Genomic DNA, 20,779 nt, shown 5'->3' with positions numbered 1-20,779 from the left:
TAATTATATTCTATTTAACTCAATACAGCAAAATAGTATCACTTCAAAGTGCAACTAATATAAAAAAAGTTTTTTACCTTTTACTGCACTGAACCTTTAAAATGATCTTAGGACAGCACAGGTCAATTCCAACACTGATTTTTTCATTAATGACACTTTCTCTCTTTTTAGATTTCATACCTTTTACAGTTGAAGTAGTAGATCACATACTTCAGTTCTTCCAAACATGTTTAAGGAGTTCTCAATAACTGAATTGAGAATCCATTTTTTGCAATCTAAGTTTAAATCCATTACAGCCCAATACAATTTAAAGTTCAGATTTCGGTTTTTGTTTTGGGGTTTTTCGTTTGTGGGTTTTTTGTTTGTTTGTTGGCCGTGCTCATGGCATGCGGAAGTTCCCAGGCCAGGGATCAAATCCCATTCACAGCAGTGACAGTGAGAAATCCTAAACTTTTGGGCCACCAGGGAACACCACTGCACCCTTGGGATAAGGTAGGTATATTTTTATCCTCATTTTAGGGAGGAGGAAACAGACAGAAATGGAAACTGACTTTTTTCCAAATATTGATTTATTTATTTGCTTTTTAGGACAGCACCTGAGGCATATGAAGTTCCCAGGTTAGGGGTCCGACTGGAGCTGCAGGTGTGGGTCTAAGCCACACTACAGCTCACGGCAACCGCTGGATCCCCTCACCCACTGAGTGGGGCCAGAGATCGAACCCGCATGCTCATGGATACTGGTTGGGTTTGTAACCTGCTGAGCCAAAACTAGAACGCCCTCAAATATTTATTGACTGTTGTATGTCAGATTCCTTCCTAGGGGTTGGGGCCATAATAAATACTTGCCTCAGTGATCCATCACGGGCCTAGAACAGGGACTGGCCGGTAAGAGATGCTCAGTAAATATATGTTGAACTAATGAATGTAAGTGGTGAAAACAGCAGGGATTTTTGTGGTTTTCTCAGCTCTAACCCCAGCTCCTGGAACAGCACCTGGCACACAGTAGGAGCTCAATACGCATATGTTGAAAAAAATGACTGTAAACGCGAAGCCTGGGCAGAGGCGTCTGTTTTTCGAGACTCTCTCCTTCGCTCCCAGTCCTGTGCCTGGCACATAGTAGGTGCTCTGCAAGCACGCGCCTGCGCACGCAAGTGTTTCTCCTTGGGCCTCCCTGACTCCGCCCCTGCCTGGGGGAGGAGCCTGCCGGGTTCTCTCTGTGACGTCACAAAGGCCTCCGCCATGCCTCTGCCCTTGGCCCTTGTGCTGCTCCTGGGCTTGAGCGCCCGCCGAGGCTGGGGCTGCCTGCAGTGTGACCGCTCGGTGCTGGAGGCCCTGAGCCAGCTGCGTGTCGCTCTCATCCCCAGCCGCTTCCAAGTACAGCAGCTGCAGGCCCGCGCTCAGGCCCTGCTGCTGGGCATGGAGGGGCCCTTCTTCCGAGACTACGCGCTGAATGCCTTTGTGGGGAGAGTGGGTGCGTACTGAGGGGGGTGGTGCCCAGTCCGGGGGCGGGGGCGAGGGTGGAGCCAAAGAGACCAGCCGGGTAGCCTCGGGCGGGGGAGATGCTGGCTCTGGGGGCCCCGCCCCCAAGAGGGGAAGGGCGGGGCCCGTCCCGGAGGGAGATGGAGGGACCTACTGGAATTTCCTCCCTTCTCGCCCAGGGATAGAACAGCTGGACCTTGTGGCGTCCTTTATCAAGAATCAAACAAACAGCTTAAAGGTTAATTCTCTGAGAGGTAGGAGCTAAGTGGGAAAGCCTTTTCCCAGCCCCCTTCCGCCGCCTCCTTTTCCACCTGTGCACCATGCCTTCTCATCATATAAAAATAAAAGCAAACACGCGTATAGCCTTTAGTGTGTGTCTGGCAGGGTTCTAGAAGAGTCTAGGACAGTTCATCAAGGGAGGCCCTATGGTGATCTGCCGTTTATAGAGGGGGAGACTGAGGCTCAGACAGGCGGCGTGCTCCAAAGTCGCACAGCTGGGAACTACAGAGCTGAGGATTTTGAACCTGAGACAGTGGTGTGCAGTAGCGGGCCCTGAGGACCGCGGGAGGGGAGGGATCTAAGCTCCGTAAACCCCATCTTGAGGGATTGAGCAGGGAGGAGCAGAGCGGTCCTAAAAAGCAAAAAATGTGTCTTATGAAATGTGTGTGCGTTTGTATAAAGTGAGCCCTAGGAGCTCCCTGGTGGCTCGGTGGGTTAAGGACCTGGCCTTGTCACTACTGTGGTGAGGGCCCTTACTCTGGTGAGGGTTCAATCCCTGGCCCGGAACTTACACATGCCTTGAATGTGGCCATTAAAAAAAAAGAAGAGCCCTAAAAGAGGGGTGGGGAGGGGGTGAAATCAGTATACTGACGTCTGCTGACCTAGGAGAAGGGGACTGAAGGTGCTGTGTGCTTGTCTTCCCTGTGCTTAGCAAACAGCGATCGTCTTTTATTTCTTTTCCTTCTCCCCCCACCCCGTTTTAATACCGAACACATAATACACATAATAGTCATAGAATTGGGGGAAATACTCATTTTAATTATATTAAAAATTAAATTTATCCCATTTTTAAGAATTGCTCTTATTGGAGTTCCCGTCGTGGCGCAGCGGTTAACGAATCCGACTAGGAACCATGAGGTTGCGGGTTCGATCCCTGACCTTGCTCAGTGAGTTAAGGATCCGGCGTTGCTGTGAACTGTGATGTAGGTGACAGACGCGGTTTGGATGCCGCATTGCTGTGTCTCTGGCATAGGCCGGCGGCTACAGCTCTGATTCAATACCCTAGCCTGGGAACCTCCATATGACCGGGGCCAGGGGGGGCGGGGACACCTCCCCCCAAAAAAAACGAGAAAAAAAAAAACACTGCATGCTAAGGAGGGGGCTACTGAATATTTTAAAATCGTGGCGATGACCACACAGCTCTGTGAATAGTCTAAAAGCCGTCGAATTGTACACTTTTTTTTTTTTTTTCTGGCAGCGGCTGCTGAATTGTACATTTTAAATGGGTAAATTATACAGTATGTGAGTTACGTGTCAATAAACTGTCCAAAACTAAATGTTTTGACTACTCTCAGGTCTCTTCCTGGAGACTTAAAATTAAACTCCAAAAGTTCTCTTCTCAGCTTGAGGACAAACGGGGAGGTTGGGTTCTCATTTCAGACCTTTGAGAGAGGTATGGAATTACAGTGGAGGCCCCAAGGGTGGGCTGCTCTGGGTTCAAAGCCTGGCTCACCTTCAGCAAGGGGTGTAATAGAAATTTCACATCAATCCCATAGGTTTGTGTCTAACGTTCAGTCCGCGTTCCAATGTCCCCAGTTGTCGCAAGCACGCCCTTCACTGCTGGTTTTCTTTCAATCCTGGGTCTGTTGTGGGATCACGTGGTTGCATTCGGTTGCCTTTTATGACAATGACGTTTCTGAAAAGCCCAGGCCAATGATTTTACCACCTATTATTATATTCTTATGTTATTGGGGGTTGCTTACATAGACAGAGGGCCCCCAAGTGGCTGCTTGTAATTATTCTGTCTCCAGCCCCTCCCCCAGAGGTCAAGTCGCTCCCATGTGGCCCAAAGCTGCCACCACGAATCACATTGTTAGCAAAGGTGATCAAGATTCCCAAGAAAGACATGCTTAACAGGCAGGATATTCCAAGGACTTAGAGGTTACTTCCCCATGGCCAGGCAAGAGCCAAATACTGTTTTGGAACGTTCAGGATTTGGGCAACTCAGACCTGCTGAGTTAACTCTTTCCTGCACAGTACCTGTCAAGTAAGGACAAATACTATGGAGAAAAAAATAAAGCAGGGACCAGGGCATAAAGAACGCTGGGAGCAGAGAGGGGCTTGCCTTTTAAAGGCAGACAGTGAACGATCACGTGAGAAAAGACTCAAAGGGGAGGTGTTTCCGTCGTGGCTCAGTGGTTGAGGAACCCAACTAGTATCCACGAAGACGTGGGTTCGATCCCTGGCCTTGCTCTGTGGGTTAAGGATCGGGCGTTGCTGTGAGCTGTGGTGTAGGTCGCAGAGGCGGCTCAGATCCCGTGTTGCTGTGGCTCTGGTGTAGGCCGGTGGCTACAGCTCCAATTCGACCCCTAGCCTGGGAACCTCCATGTGCCACAGGATGGCCCAAGAAATGGCAAAATAAATAAATAAATAATAATGGGTTCTTGGATCTACCTTGAATATTCACAGAGAGGGTTTGCTCCCATGCACGATGACAAATTGCAGGTGAGCTGTGAGGAAAAAAAGGGCCAAAGCACCAAGGATTTTGGTCTGAGCAACTAGAAACATGGAGAAGGCGTCATCTTCACAGATGGAGTTGGAAGTGGGTTTGGAGGGAGAATGTCAAGGTTCAATCTTGGATTTGCGGAGTTTTTTTTGTTTTTTGTGGGTTTTGTTTTTTGTTGTTTTTTTTTTGTCTTTTGTCTTTTTAGGGCTGCGCCCACAGCATATGGAGGTTCCCAGGCTAGGGATCGAATCGGAGCTGTAGCCGCTGGCCTGCACCACAGCCACAGCAACGCGGGATCCGAGCCACGTCTGCGACCCACACCATAGCTCACAGCCATGCCGGATCCTTAACCCACTGAGCGAGGCCAGGGATCGAACCCACGTCCTCATGGATACTAGTCAGATTTGTTAACCACTGAGCCACGACAGGAACTCCCAGATTTGTGGAGTTTTAAGACGCCCCTTAGACATCCAAGCGGAGAGCCCGAAGGGAGCGGTGGATATATGCATCTGGGCTCCATGAGTGGCTAGGCTGGTGACAAACGTGAGAGGCCTCAGTACATATAGGAGAGTGTTGTCTAGTGTGTGAGGCACAAATAGTCACTTCTATCATTTTGGGAGCCACACCCATGGCATTTGGAAGTTTCTGGGCCAGAGATCCAACCCTCAGCTCAGTAGTCACCCAAGCCACAGTAGCAAAAATGTCAGATACTTAACTGCTAGGCCATCAGGGAACTCCAGTATTCTTTTTCTTTTTTTCTTTTATTTATTTATTTATTTATTTATTTATTTATTTATTTATTTATTTTTCTGCTTTTTAGGGCCCCACCTGTGGCATGTAAAGTTCCCAGGCTAGGGGTTGAATCAGAGCTTCAGCTGCCAGCCTACACCACAGCCACAGCAACATGGAATATGAGCTGCGTCTGTGACCTACACCACAGCTCACAGCAACCCTGGATCCCGAACCCACTGAGGGGGGCAGGGATTGAACCCGAGTCCTCAGGGACACTAGTCGGGTTCGTTACCCCTGAGCCACGACAGGAACTCCCAAACTCTGATATAATTATAAATTTTCTAGTAGCCACCTCTTAAAAAGGTGAACAGAAGCAGATAAAATTAATTTTAATAGGTTTTATTTAACCCAATGCCTAAAATATTATTATTTCAACATGCAGCTAACAGAAAGATTACAGAGATAGTTTCCAGTTATTTATTTATTTTTTGCACCGTGTCTTCAAAATCCAGCATACATTTTATATACTAACAGCGTGTCCCAGTTCAGACCAGCCCGTTTGGGGAGCTCAGTTGCCATGTGTGGCTAGTGGCTGCCATATTGGACAGTGCAAGCCTAGGTGAGACACAAAACCACGAGGCTGGGTGAAATGGTGAAGGAGTCGCGTGTAGACAGAGAACAGATAGATTAAAGGAAAGGTGCCTGAATCCATCCTTCTCCACTTAACCAGACGAAGAAACAGAACAAAGATGGCAGGTTTTAACCTGGGGCTCCACAGTGGATCAGAAGGTAGATGCAGGACCTCCCAGGCCATAGGTTGGCCCATTGAACCTCCAGGAATAACCAGTCTTGCTTAGTGATGGTGAACGAAAAGGAGTTTGCTCCTCCCTTCTTTTTGAAGCTGCCAATGGGGTGGGCTTGCTGGGTGCCTCCCACCCCCCCAAGGATCTCTCTCTCTCCACAGACAGGCCTCTGCTGGATGAACTGGTGGCTCTTCGGGAGAGGGTGATCAAGGAACTCAAGAAGGCTTTAAGATCGTATGAATTAAAAGGTCTGTTACCCCCTCCACCAAGCCCCCCCCCCCTTTTTTTTTGTCTGTTTGCCTTTTTCTAGGGCCAATCCTGAGGCATATGGCGGTTTCCAGGCTAGGGGTCCATTCGGAGCTGTAGCTGCCAGCCTACACCACAGCCACAGCAACGCGGGAACCGAGCTGCGTCTGTGACCTACACCACAGCTCACGGCAACGCTGGATTCTTAACCCACTGAGCAAGGCCAGAGATCGAACCCACAACCTCATGGTTCCTAGTCAGATTGGTGAACCACTGAGCCATGATGGGAACTCCTAAGCCCCCTTCTCCCCTTCCCCATTATCACTTGACCCCCTTCTCCCACTCTTTCTTCCAAACTCCTCTCTCTCCTCCCCTGTGACTCAGCTTTCTCTACCACTCCCCAAAACTGCCTTCTCTCCTTCCCCAGATCCACTCCTTCCTCCCTCTCCTCATCCCTTCCCATTAAATCCTCAAATTGCCATCCCAGCTTAACTCACCTCTGCTCTTTTGTCTTGCAGCCTGCGATCCCAAAATTTGCCGTGAGTCCTGGATTTATTGTCTGTTCCTCCCTTCGCTACTCTCCTGCCCCCTTGCACTTTGTCTCCCTCAAATCAAGCCCTGCTGCCACACCTGCTGCATCTGGTGGTTCCCTCACCCCAAAGGCACTGAGGGATATCTGATTTTTGAGGGCTTATGAAAGTCATTGCAACCTGCAAAAAAGTATTTCGGGGGATGTTAGTTGGGATAAGATAGGCTATGTTGTAGCAACAAACAAACACATCTCAGAGGCATAACAAAAGAAAGATTTATTTCTCTTTTGCCAAAATTCCACTGAGAGTTGAACAGATCTTCTGAGTGGTGACTCAAGGATCCAAGTTGCCCTGGTATTGTAGCTGCTAAACAAGCTTCAGAAGGGAGAGTAAATAGGGAATTCTGCAGGGCTTTTTATGACCAAGCCTAAGACTGACACATATCTGCCCACCTTCCATTGGCCACAATGTGGTCACATGGGGGCATCCTACTGCAAAGGAGCCTGGGAAATGTAGTCTTGTGTGGGAGGAAGAGACAGATGAGAGAGCAGGCAGCCAGTCTATGCCTCAGGGGGCTGCAAAATAGGAATAGAGAAGTGCAAACATTTTGTTGGTAGGCATTTAATTTAACATTAACTTATGAGTTCCCATCGTGGCTCAGCAGAAACAAATCTGACTAGCATCCATGAGGACACGGGTTCAATCCCTGGCCTTGCTCGGTGGGTTAGGGATCTGGTGTTGCCATGAGCTGTGATGTAGATTGCAGATGCGGCTCGGATCCCATGTTGCTGTGGCTGTGGTTAGACCAGCAGCTACAGCTCCTATTTGACCCCTAGCCTGGGAACCTCCATACGCCACAGGTGTGCCCCTAAAAAACAAAATAAATAAAATAAAATTAACTACATGTTTACCAAAATAATGTTGGGTCCACTGGACAACCGAATTCAACTCCAAATTATCTTATTTTATTTTTGGCCAGCCCACAGCATGTGAAGTTCCTGGGCATGGGATCAAACCTGTGCCATAGCAGTGACCCAAGCCACTGCAGTGACAATGCCAGATCCTTAATGCACAGATTCGCTGTGCCACAGGAGGACTCCCTATACGTATTTTTTATTTTATTTATTTATTTATTTTTGACTTTTTGCCTTTTCTAGGGCCGCTTCCAAGGCATAGCGAGGCCAGGGATCGAACCTGCAACCTCCTCGTTCCTAGTCAGATTCGTTAACCACTGTGCCACGACGGGAACTCCTATACATATTATTTTAAGTGTGACTCCTCAGGGCTGTTGCTCAGCTTACTGTCCGAATTCAGGAGAGCCAAGAGCCTCCTCTCCTCTTTCCCCTTCTGCCCTCCTGCCCCTGCCAGTCCTCTGATGTCCGCCCTTATGCCGTTTCTCCCTTTCCTCTTGCTCAGTCTTGCTGAAAGACGAGGTCTTGGATTGTTTACATTGCCAGAGGATTAGTCCCAAATGCGTCAAAGAAAACTACTGTTTCGGTAAGCTCCTGGGTAGGGAAGGATGGAAGGTGAAGACAGCACATCTCAGTGAATAAGGCTTTTGAGGTCTTCCCCACTTGGCCTTGAACTCTGCCCTTAGCTAGTGATTACAGAGTGGCCTGGAAGTTGCTTCCACCTTCTGAAATTCATTTTCCCCCTACTGATGAAAAAAATCCTCTATGACTTTAAAATGTCTCTAAAGCCAGAATGACAAGGGCTAGATTTTATTTTTAGCCAGTGCCATACTTGGGGAGCCTGAGGATACTGAATTTACTCATGTATTCATTCATTCATCCAGAGACTTTAAATATATATATAAAATATATAATATACTAAATATATATATCTTTATAGCCCAGAGAGTTGTTCAATGAACTCCTATATATCCATCAAGATTGAATAGTCATGCTAAATCTTTTCACATGCTGTTCCCGCTCTCTGTCACACTGTTCCTCTCACCCCCATACATCAGTAAGTCTCAAAGTCATCCTCCTCAGAGAGGATTTGCTGGTCACACACTCTAAAGGGTCACTTTCTATCAAATTACCTTGACAATGAACGTGCCTGCACATTCGCTTCACTTATTTATTGTCGTAATATTTTAAAAGAAATCAGGCATCATGAGTTTTCACCCATAAATAGTGGGGACCTCCAAAAGGGACACTTCTCCCACAACCACAATGCCATTCCCAACAAACCCAACAACAATTTTTTTTTTCCATTTTTTTTATTACTCAAATGAATTTATCACATCTGTAGTCAACAACAATTCTTCAATATCAAATAATTCCAGGTCCCTTTTCCAACTTCCCGAATTTTTCCCAGAATATCTTCACAGCTGATTTCATTCAAACCAGGATCCAAGGAAAGGACTTCTCATATCGTTCAATTGTTAGGGGTTTTTTCACTGTTTTTTAATCTTAGAAGAGTTTCTCTTATCATTCCCCCCCCATGACATTGATTAGTTGAAAACGAAGGATTCACGTATTGGCTCTCTTGGGATGTTATTTAACTACAACAAATATTCTGAGCACCTTATAATGCCCCTAGCTGAGGATCAGCAGAGTGGCAGACAAATATCTCATAGAACCTGCATTTTAATGGGGTGAACGATGAGACCAGGGTTTCTCACTCTTGGCACTATTGCCATTGGGGCTGGATAATTCTTCATTCTGAGGCCGTCCTATGTGTTGCAGGATGTTGAGCAGCCTAGCCTCTACCCATTTGGTGCCAGTTAGTACCCACCAACCAAAGCTGTGACAGTCATTTCCAGCCTCCAGACATTTCCAAGGTCCCCTGGGAATGGAGGGTGGGGGATGGTCCCCGGATGAGAACCACTGTTAGATGATATTTACATGAACAAATAAATGGACTAATTACAGATAGCAGTAGTGCTGTAATGACAACAAAACAGAACACTTAGGAAGTTCCCCAGGGAGAGGGGCAGTGCTACTCCAGAGAGTGTAGGTGGTGAGACCTCTCTGAAGAAATGATGGTTGAGACTTAAAGGAAGTGAGGCAGTGAGGAACAGTGTGAACGGCAAAGGGAACAGCAGGTGCAAAGATCCAAGGTTGAGCAACAAGAGGAAAGCTAGTGTGGCCAAAGCCGAGTGAATGAAGAAGAGGATGATAGGTTGGTTACAGGGTAACCAGATCATGCAGGGGCTGGTAGACCATGCTGAGGACTTGAGCCGCTGGAAGGCTCTGAGCCAAGAGGGACATGAGCAGAGCTAGGTGTTAATTGCGCCCTCTGGTGGCCACTTGGGGAAGTGTAGGAGAAGCAGGGAGCTCCTGCAGAGCTGCGGTGCTGAGACCTTAACCTGGTCGGTAGCCCAGGAGGCGGATCGGATTCTGGATACATTTTGAAGGTGGAGCCAAGAGGCTTTGCGGACAGAATGAAAGAATTGAGGAAGGGAACGAAAGGAAGTTGCTGAATGGGACTCCCAAGACCACCCTCAGGCTCATCAGATAGCACGCAGCCCGGGAGAGTCAGCATTTTGCATCTCAGGTTCACGGGTAGTTGATCCACCAAGTCCTCCCCCCACCCCACCCCCAGCCCCGCCCCTCTCTCCATCCAGTCAAATGCGTTTAGCGCTGGGCTCTTGGCCACTGTGATGTGACACATTGACTTATGTGAGGGCGGGGATGTTTGCCAAGGGGGTTCCCAGCCCTATCCAAGCACCTAGAACCGTGCCTGGGACCCAGAATTTGAGTATCACATGAATGAAAAGTCCTCAGGAGAGGCCCGGGGCCAAGAAGGAAGAGAGAGAGCCAACCCCGGCGGGGTTGCTGAGGGAGCAGGTGGGTGTGGGTTCAGGAGCAAGGAAGGGTGCTGACTTGGAGATGGGGCTGCCTCACCCCGCGCCCCGCTCCAGTCGACGGGCAGCCCCGCATGGACCTGCAGTACCAGAAGGAGAGCGGATCCCTGCGGAATCGGGCCATGTTCGGCAGCATCATTTCCGTGTGTCTGGCTGTCCTGGCCTTTGGAGTCATCGTGGCTTCGTGAGTCATCCTTGCCCTCTCCTGAGGTCCCCAAATGGCCCTGGGCCCCTCAAAAATGACATGGTCCTGGATGGGCCACTGTGTCCTTTGGGAGTCTCCTCCCCAGTCTCTTTATGCCTCTGTCTCTTTCCCTCCGTCTCTCTCTCTCTCTCTTTTTTTTTTTTTTTGTCTTTTTGCCCTTTTCTAGGGCCGCACTTGCCGCATATGGAGGTTCCCAGGCTAGGGGTCTAACCGGAGCTGTAGCTGCCGGCCTACACCACAGTCACAGCAACGCGGGATCCAAGCCACATCTGCGACCCACACCACAGCTCAGGGCAACACCAGATCCTTAACCCACTGAGCGAGGCCAGGGATCGAACCCTCAACCTCATGGTTCCTAGTCGGATTCGTAAACCACTGAGCCACAACAGGAACTCCTGGTCTCTCTCTTCTTTTTTTTTTCTCTCTCCCCTCTCACCAGCTTTTCTCCTTCTCTCTCTCATCTCCTCTTTCCCCCACCCCTGGACCATATCATGTTTGCCCTGGGTCCTCATCACTTTTGCCTCTGTGGGTCTCTTCCCCCAGTTAAGAAAAAAAAAAAAAACTAAAAATTAAATTTCATGTATGATGACAAATATAACCTGATCTGGATTCATTATTATATATCCATCATCATTTTTATGTTAATTTATTTTATTTTCCTCTTTTTTTTTTTTTTTGGTCTTTTTAGGGCCACACCCACAGCATATGGAGGTTCCCAGGCTAGGGGTCGAAGCTGCCGACCTGCGCCACAGCCACAGCAACGTGGGATCCCAGCCGCATCTGTGACCTACACCACAGCTCACAGCAACGCTGGATCCTTAACCCACTGAGCAAGGCCAAGGATCAAACCCACATCCTCATGGATACTGGTCAGGTTTGTTAACCACTGAGCCACAGTGGGAACTCCTGTTAATTTATTTTCTTCTACTTTTCAAAGCAGTATTTTTTTTTTTTGTCTTTTTGCCATTTCTTGGGCTGCTGCCGTGGCATATGGAGGTTCCCAGGCCAGGGGTCTAATTGGAGCTGTAGCCACCGGCCTATGCCAGAGCCACAGCAACACAGGATCCGAGCCGCCTCTGCAACCTACACCACAGCTCACGGCAACACCGGATCATTAACCCACTGAGCAAGGGCAGGGACCAAACCCGCAACCTCATGGTTCCTAGTCGGATTCGTTAACCACTGCCCCACGACAGGAACTCCCAGAGCAGTATTTTTAAAAATAATTTTTATTGAAGTCCAGTTGATTTACAATGTTGTGTTAGTTTCAGGTGTACAGCACAATAATTCAGTTATATATGTGTTTGTGTATATGTATTTTTTTTTTTTTTGTCTTTAGGGCTGCACTTGCGGTATATGGAGGTTCCCAGGCTAAGGGTCGAGAATCGGAGCTGCAGCTGCCGGCCTATGTCACAGCCACAGCAATGCGGGATCCGAGCCACATCTGCAACCTACACCACAGCTCACGGCAACACCAGATTCTTAACCCACTGAGTGAAGCCAGGGATCGAACCCACAACCTCATGGTTCCTAGTGGGATTTGTTTCCGCTGGGCCACTAGGGAACTCCATAATATATTTACATATACTTTTTCAGATTCTTCTCCCTTACAGGTTATTACAAAATATTGAGTATGGGAGTTCCCTAGTGGCCCAGTGGGTTAATGACCCGGCGTCACTGCAGCAGCTTGGGTCACTCTTGTGGTGAAGATTCAATCCCTAGCCAGGGAACTTCCATCTGCCACAGGTGCAGCCAAGAATAATAAATAAAATAAAGCATCTTCATGAGCCCCAAGAGTGGAGTCCACTGTGCCCCCATGAAAGAAGTCACCCTTACTCCCCTGTCTCCACCTCTGAGCGCTCCCCCACCCCCGTCTGCTTGTCTCCCGTTCAGCCCCTGGCTTCTCTCTGGCTTCTTTCTGTTTCTGTCCATCTCTCTTTGCCTCCTCCACCTGCTCTTCCCCCTCTTTCCTGAAAGCCTGTTTCTTCATATTCAATTTGGGGATGGAACCAGTACCTCCCATGGGAGGCGTGGGGGGTGGGGGGCAGTAAGTCAGCCCTTAGCACAGGAATGTCCCCTCTCTCTCCTCTTTCTGAAGCTCTCTCCCTCTCAGCCTCCCCCACTGGGCTTTCTCTCCCTTCCTCTGGCCCGGTCCCAGTTCTGCCATCTCCCTGTTCCCCTTCTCTGACCCCTGCTTCCCCTTCCCTGACACCCCCCCCCCCCCTGGCAGAAGCTGTGTCTCACAGCCTCCCTCTGTGTCTTCCCATCTCTGGGTCTCTGCTTCTGACTCCCATCATTCCTGCCCTGCAGACTCTCTCCCTATCTGTCAGCCCCTCTCTGCTCCTTAATTTTATTTATTTTTTGGTCACCCCTGTTAATAGGGAGCTGCTTTGCAGCTGGACGGAGCATGGTATTTGAGGAATGTATGAGGCATGTGGAGGTTCCCAGACCAGGGATTGAACCCGTGCCACAGCTGTAACCAGAGCCACAGCAGTGACTTTGCCATATCTTTAACCCATTGAGCCACCAGGGAACTCCCTTCTCTCTGCTTCCTTAAATCTCTCCTGCTGTGGCTCCCTTCTTTCCCCTCCTGCCTTCCTACAGTTCTTGCTGTGTCTTTTTTGCCTGGTCTCCGTTTCTGTCTCTGTCTTCCCCCTCCCACCTCTGGATTTCCCTTTCCGTTTTGAATTTTGTTTCTCTCTCCCTCAGCCCCTGTCTCCCTTCTTGATTTCTCTAGAACAGAACTCTCTCGGAGTTCCCGTTCTGGCTCAGCAGGTTAAGAACCTGACTAGTATCCATGAGGGTTTGATCCCTGGCCTCGCTCGGTGGGTTATGGATCTGGTGTTGCCACATGGGTCACAGATGTGGCTCAGATCCTGTGTGGCTGGCAATGCAGATCCAACGCGACCCCTAGCCTGGGAACTTCCATATGCTGCAGGCGCAGCCCTAAAAAGACAGTAAACAAAAACAAAAAACACAGAACTCTGTCCCTGCTCTCTCTCCACTGCCTCCCTGGCTATTACTCTCCTGCTGCTGAAACAGATGACCACACACTGGGCAGCTCAAGGCAACAAGAAATGTATTTTCTCAGAGTTCCGGAGGCCAAAAGTCCAAAATCCAAGGGTTCTCAGGGTGGGAGAACCTTTTGGAGGTTCTGAGATAGAGTCCATTCCATACCAGTCCCCTACCCTCAGCGGTGGCTGCCATCCTTGGCATTTCTTGTAGCTGCCCTCCAAACTGCCTCTGTCTTCACATGGCTTTTTCCTGGGTATCTGCGTCCCATTTCCCTCTTTCTCTTGTAAAGACACCAGTCTTTGAATGTAAGGGCCAGCCTAAACTCGGAAGAATCTCATTTTCACCCTAACATAATTATGTCTGCCAAGCCCCTACTTGCAAATAAGGTCATGTTCACAGGTGCTGGGCATCAGGACTTGGATAGATCTTTTGGGAAGGGAGAAACCATTCAACTCAATACACCTTCTTTTCTCTTTTCCTCATTTCTCTTTTCTCTTTGTGTCTCTCTCCTTGTGTCGGTGTCACTGTCTTCTCCTGTCTTTTCACATTTTTTGTTTCCCAATTTCCTATCCTCACTCCTAATCCCAATTTTTCTTCCCTCCCTCCTCCTGCACTCATTGGCTGAGAACCCTGGAAATCTGCCCAGAGACCCATGATGTCACTGGCTGAGCTAAATGAGGCCAATGTTTGGAGGGAAGGTTTGGGGTTGCTGTCTGAAGTTGTTCTTCTAACCTTCAGGCTTTTTCTCTCTGACTAGGGCTATTACATACAGGCAAAACCGAAAACTCCTGCTGCAATAGAGCACTGGCTTTGAGGTTTGTAAGGAGAAAGGAAACAAAGTTTAATAAAGCCTGTGACAAACTCCTCGAGGTCTCTGTCAGTTTCTGGAGGACCCTGTCCCGGTTAGTGGCCAGCTCAGAACACGTGACTGGGCGTCCTCAGGGATTGGGACCAAATCCCACTCATCTGTAGATTCCAACTCCCCTAATTTAGAGTAGAAGTCATTTTGGAGCTTCAGGAGGGAAGGACACCCTACCATGAGGACTTGAAGGGTTCAAATGCATCCTCAAGGAAATGACGCTGTAGTGTGACGGTCAAAGACAGGCAGAGGAACAGCAGTGGTCAATGCGGAGAATATAGGTTTTCCTCTGTTTTTGGTTTTTGTTTTGTTTGTCTTTTTTTTTGCCTTTTCTAGGGCCACTTCCCACAGCATATGGAGGTTCCCAGGCTAAAGGTCTAATTGGAGCTGTAGATGCCAGCCTACACCACAGCCACAGCAACGTGGGATCCGAGCCATGTCTGCAACCTACACCACAGCTCACGGCAGCGCCGGATCCTTAACCCATTGAGCGAGGCCTGGATCGAACCCGCAACCTCATGGTTCCTAGTCAGATTCGTTAACCACTGAGCCAGGACGGGAACTCCCTAGGTTTCCCTCTGTTGATGGAAATTATCAACAATCTATAATAGGAATAGAAAAGAGCTGGGTTTTTTTTTCACCTCATTCATAAACTATTTTATTGAATTTGAATAATATTTTTATTTATTTATTGGCCACGCCCACTGCATAAAAGTTCCTGGGCCAGGGATTGAACCTGCACTACAGCAGCGACCTAAGCCACTGCGGTGACAACACTTGATCCTTAACCCATTGTGCCCCAAGAGAACTGAATAAAACTTTTTAAGTTAATTGTTTTTATTTTTATCAAAGTATAGTTGATTTACAGTACCATGTTCCTTTCAGATGTACATCAAAGGGACTCACTTGTATATGTATACCTACATTCTTGTTTTCAATTCTTTTTTTCCATAACCTCCCTTTCCGCAGTCTTAAATTTTCACCCTCTGTGTTCCGGAAAAAACTGAGATGCATTTTCATGGTGTCTGAACTCTTGCTACTTGCTAACCCAAAGTAGGAAGCCAAGAGGTTTGAATGACATGGTACCCTTCTGTTTCTGAACCTGCTAGCAGAACTGCTGCTCTCTCATTCAAGTTTTGGAAAATGAGGTCTGTGAGAGGAACGCGGTTAATAAGAAAGGCTAGATTTCGCTGAAGATTCAGTGCCTCGTACAACGCTTGGCCCAGAGTAGGCACTCAGTAAGTATTTGTTGAATATATGAGAACGGTAGTGCTGGGGAGGGTGCCTACAAAGACAGTATTGATCCGAACCCTGAAAATGCCAGGGAAAAGAACTTGGTAGATTTTCCCCGTGTCTGGGATTGAAACCTCAAATATCTCATGGGTCCAGGTAGATGAAGTGAACTGAAGATGCCATTTATAGAAGATAAAAAATACCCAGTTCCATCCTACTTGGGTCATAGCGAAATAACAGCCCCAGAGTTTTCAGGTCTTCAGACTTTTCTGAAGGAATTCAAATTTTTAAAAAATGTGAAATATCTCTATAAGTAATGTGGGCAACTAAGGTTTTTTTCAAACACTGAAAGCCAACCCGACACACGTTTTGCTACCATTGTGAAGTGACTGGGAAACATGTGGGGCTGGGTATTGCTTATGTTATTTTATGTTGTGAGAGATAAGTAAAGTTTTTGAGGTGTTGATGGATCCCGAGGGCCTCTGTAACTACATTTCCCAGAATCCTCTGCCCTCGCCCCTGCAAATGCGTCCGTTGTCATAGATGCCGTTCCCGGTACCTTAAGGAGGGTGTGCACGTAAAGTTCGAGTCTGATTGGACGAAAGCTTGCCACTCATTGCCAAGATACCAATTTTCGTACTTGCGCAGTAGAGCGCGTTGGCCCGGGTGGATTTTTTTTTTTTTTTTTTTTTTTTTTGCTATTTCTTTGGGCCGCTCCCGCAGCATATGGAGATTCCCAGGCTAGGGGTCTAATCGGAATCGGAGCTGTAGCCGCCGGCCTACGCCAGAGCCACAGCAACGCGGGATCTGAGCCGCGTCTGCAACCTACACCACAGCTCACGGCAACGCCGGATCGTTAACCCACTGAGCAAGGGCAGGGACCGAACCCGCAACCTCATGGTTCCTAGTCGGATTCGTTAGCCACTGCGCCACGACGGGAACTCCACCCGGGTGGATTTGAAGAGTGGGAACAGAGGCTCCAACCTCTGAAGTACACCTGTCTCCAATCGAGAGGATTCTGGAAATGTTTCCCGCCGCTCCCCGCGCAGGCAAACTTCCCTGGAGGCCACGGACGCTAGCTGCCTTGGCGACCTCTCTCCTGGTGCGCTTGACGTCCCCGTCACCTGCGCCCTGGCCCGGGCCTGAGTTACTGCAAACGCGTCGGAGATGCTCGCTTCTTGAGCTGGTGAGCAGACCGAAGTCCACTCCGGGAAAGGCTTTAGCTTGGGGGCTCAAGCTGGTGGCCTCAAAATGCTTTTTGCTTGGATGGTAGAGTCGTTTGGGTTTTTTTAAATGTCTTCACGCTGCAGGTCCTGTCACTCCCTAACTTCCTGGGAATTTCCTGGGAGCAATGCACAGTAAACGGGTAATTAAATTGTGCATAAATTAAAGTGCGATGAGAGCTCACGGAAAGACAGACATTTAGCAAATAATCACAATATAGCAATTATTATACTATCAAGGGAGGGGAGCTCCCAACTCCAGCTATGCTGAGTGGGAATAAAGAAAAGTTTCCAGCAGCAATGGCTGTATGAGTTTGCTCTTGCAAGAAAAGTAGATGTTTTCACAAAGAAGTAGAAATGAAAGGACATTTCCGACAGAGGGAACAGCAAATAAAAATGTCAAGAGGGGAGTTCCCGTCCTGGCACAGTGGAAACGAATTCGACTAGGAACCGTGAAGTTGTGGGATCTATCCCTGGCCTCGCTCAGTGGGTTAAGGATCCGGATCCGGTGTTGCTATGAGCTGCGGTGTAGGTCACAGACGCGGCTCGGATCTGGTTGCTGTGGCTGTGGCTTAGGCCAGCTCCATTGAGACCCCTAGCCTGGGAACCTCCATGTGCCGCGGGTGCAGCCCCAAAAAGCCAAAAAGCCAAAAAAGAAAAAAGAAAAAAGACAAATAACTTTGCAAAGTTTGTTTGTTTTGGTCTTTTTGCCTTTTCTAGGGCCGCTTCCGCGGTATATGGAGATTCCCAGGCTAGGGATTGAATCGGAGCTGTAGCTGCCGGCCTACACCAGAGCCACAGCAACGTGGGATCCAAGCCGCATCTGCAACCTACACCACAGCTCACAGCAACACCGGATCCTTAACCCACTGAGCAAGGCCAGGGATCGAACCCGCAACCTCATAGTTCCTAGTCGGATTCATTAACCACTGAGCCACGACGGGAACTCCGAAGTTTGTTCTTTTAATGTCACCGTTCATTCGAAAGCATTTCACCATAATCATTTCAAGTGTGGTTGTCATCATTATTTCAGGGCTCTGTAATGTTTCATGGGCGGGATGTATCGCTGTTTATTTAGCTGATCAGGAGTTCATATAATTGAAATTTTTTGTTGTTTTTTGTTTTTGATTAGAGATGGCCTCCTCCAAGTGACAGTGGAGGGACCTGGGCTCCTTCCATCACCAACATGTGACTTCCAGGTCACAGTCTTCATTTGCAGCAGCAGGAGGGGAAAGACTGTGGAACGTAAAAAATGAGACATTTTTCATGAGCTGGGTCTGGACAGGGCCACTTTTTCTCACATTTTACTGGCCAGAGCTTAGTCACATGGCCACTGCCCAATTGTAAGGGAGGCTGGGAAATGTAGTCCAACCGTCTGCACAGGGACTAGAGAAAAGGATGTGGAGACAAGCTATCCAGCCTCTGCCACACATCATGCCACTGAGGGATCATAGAAAAGAAAACCTAGGGGCCGGGAGTGGAAGAGAACTGCCTGAGATCACAGAGATTAAAATCTAAAAGGCACACATGGCACTAAAATCCAAATAACCCTTTTTGGGGTTAGATTCCTCATAACTGTTGTTGAAAAAGAGAAAACCTTTTGGGTTTTTTATATTATTATTATTATTCCTTTTGTACCCAGTAAATCTACAGAATTATTTCATTGTTTATTTTAGTGTTTCAACTGAGTTTCTAATTCCAAGATACCATCCAAATCATATTCAGAGAAGGATGAAAACCCAGACCTCTCTGTTCCTATGATGCCTTTTCTTGTCTAACTACGGTGCTGGTTTTTCCAAAAACAGTAATGGTGAACATTTTGTTTTGTTTCTGACTTTAATGGGTAGTCTTTTGGTATTTTACCACTAAGCCTGATTTGGGGTTTTGATTTTATATATATATGTGTATATATATATAGAGAGAGAGCGAGAGTTAAAACAAGGAGAGGCCAGTAGATGCTTAAGATGTTCAACTGGGGTCTGTTCTTAATTTATTAAGTTTATATAGAAATGGCTGGAGTTCTCTTGTGACTCAGCGGGTAAAGGATCCAGCATTGTCACTGCAATGGCTCAGTTTGATTCCTGGCCCTGGGAACTCCTGCATGCCACAAGGCGCAGCCAAAAAAGAAGAAAAGGGGGGCTAATTACTGAATTCTCTCAACACTCTTTTCATATCCCATGGATATTATTCTATTATTTTGGTATATTCATAGATGAATTATATAACCCAATGCCTAACCATCCCTGCATTCCTGGACATCTCCCAGCTCCCACTCTAAGGGTCTATTTCCTTTATCACGCTGCTCTTTAAGAAGTGATGGGTGAGGAGTTCCCGTCGTGGCGCAGTGGTTAGCGAATCCGACTAGGAACCATGAGGTTGAGGGTTCGATCCCTGCCCTTGCTCAGTGGGTTAACGATCCGGCGTTGCCGTGAGCTGTGGTGCAGGTTGCAGACGCGGCTCGGATCCCGCGTTGCTGTGGCTCTGGCGTAGGCTGGCAGCTACAGCTCCGATTCGACCCCTAGCCTGGGAACCTCCATATGCCGCGGGAGCGGCCCAAGAAATGGCAAATAAAGAAAGAAGTGATGGGTGAAAATGAGGCAAACTGGAAGGCAGATGCCCAGGAAAATTGAATAATTGAATAACAGGGGCTCAATTCATTCGCCCTCAGTTTATATGGCATCTCGAAGACTTGGTACGGAAGGAGAAACTTGAGTTAGATGGGTTAACTGGACTATGACGTCGCCTCTGCTTGCCAAAATGGGAATATTCCCAGTGCCAATACAGCCATACATTTCCCAAATACCATGATTCCTCTAGCTGCAAAGAAGCTCTGTTGACATCGTTCTTTCTCCCACCCAACGTTCTACTCCTAGACTCTATTTCCCAGCATTCCTCCACCCTCAGAGACCTTAGGCCGGGAGGAGCGGGTGCCGCAATGGTTTCCGGGAAATGTAGGCCAGCTCTGAAGCTGCGTTTGAAGTACCAGGACTTGTAATTCCGAAGCAGCAACCGCGCAGGCGCTTTCTGGGGCCTGAAGGAGGAAAGTGGGAAGGCCTGGCCTCCCTGCACAAACCGCGGGGGCGCGCGAATGAGGTCCGACCTGGCGGACCCGAGAGGGAGCAGGTGGGTGTGGACTGGTCGCGGCAGGCTGGCAGGCAGGCGCGCGGGGGGCGAGGCAGGCCCGAGTCTACCGGGGTGAGAGGGGAAGAGTGTGTGGGCGGTACCCCGCCCCTCCTGTCACTCAGGAGGCGACCCCAGAGACCCCTGCCATCAGCTCAGACCATCTCAGTGCGCAGGAATCGGTCGCCCTCTGGTCTCCGGGAGTCTCGCCCAGTGCGCATCTGCTGTGATTTCCTAGGAGGGAGACTGTACCTTTTCCTCACTTGGCAGGTGAAAGAAATAGACTCGGAGATTCCGTGGCTTCTCCCAGATCACAGTGCTGATGAATTGTGGCCCTGGGCTCACACCCGGGAATGTCTGACCGAAAGGCCCAGCGCGCTCTGCATAGTCAGGCCTTGGTCTCTGTCCTTATCCTTAGTCTCTTTTCCCCTCTCTCTGGGTCTCATCTCCTCTCTAATCTCCCAGCACTCCCCAACCCCCATTCTGTCTCCCTCTCTCTCCGTGGGTCTCTGCTTCTCTTATCTCTGTGTTTCTGTCCCCTTCTCTCTGGGTCTCTGCCTGCTCCTCGTCCTCATAAGTCTTTATAAACAAAGTCATTTTCTTCCAAAACCATTGCACCATGATAACATCAGAAAATGAACATGGGGAGTTCCCGTCGTGGCTCAGCGAAAACGAATCTGACTAGCATCCGGGAGGACGCAGGTTCAATCCCTGGCCTCGCTGAGTGGGTTAAGGCTCCGGCGTTGCAGTGAGCTGGCTGTTGTGTAGGTCACAGAGGTGGCAGGGATCCCGCGT

General features: G+C 48.6%; 1 protein-coding gene across 1 annotated transcript in view; it reads left to right on the top strand.

The window, feature by feature from the left end:
• The first annotated feature begins 1,229 nt into the window (after positions 1–1,229).
• IZUMO2 (IZUMO family member 2) overlaps positions 1,230–20,779 on the top strand; it is a 33,775-nt gene continuing 14,225 nt past the window's right edge. Inside the window, 5 exon segments of the mRNA XM_047791355.1 lie at positions 1,230–1,471; positions 1,659–1,733; positions 5,901–5,987; positions 7,932–8,012; positions 10,387–10,513. Coding sequence (XP_047647311.1) covers positions 1,240–1,471; positions 1,659–1,733; positions 5,901–5,987; positions 7,932–8,012; positions 10,387–10,513 — 602 coding nt within the window. The 5' untranslated portion in view covers positions 1,230–1,239.

Source organism: Phacochoerus africanus, chromosome 8 (assembly GCF_016906955.1).
Source record: "Phacochoerus africanus isolate WHEZ1 chromosome 8, ROS_Pafr_v1, whole genome shotgun sequence".
NCBI lineage: Eukaryota > Metazoa > Chordata > Mammalia > Artiodactyla > Suidae > Phacochoerus > Phacochoerus africanus.
Note: the sequence above shows the minus strand (reverse complement) of the source record. Positions and strands in the feature narration are given on the sequence as shown.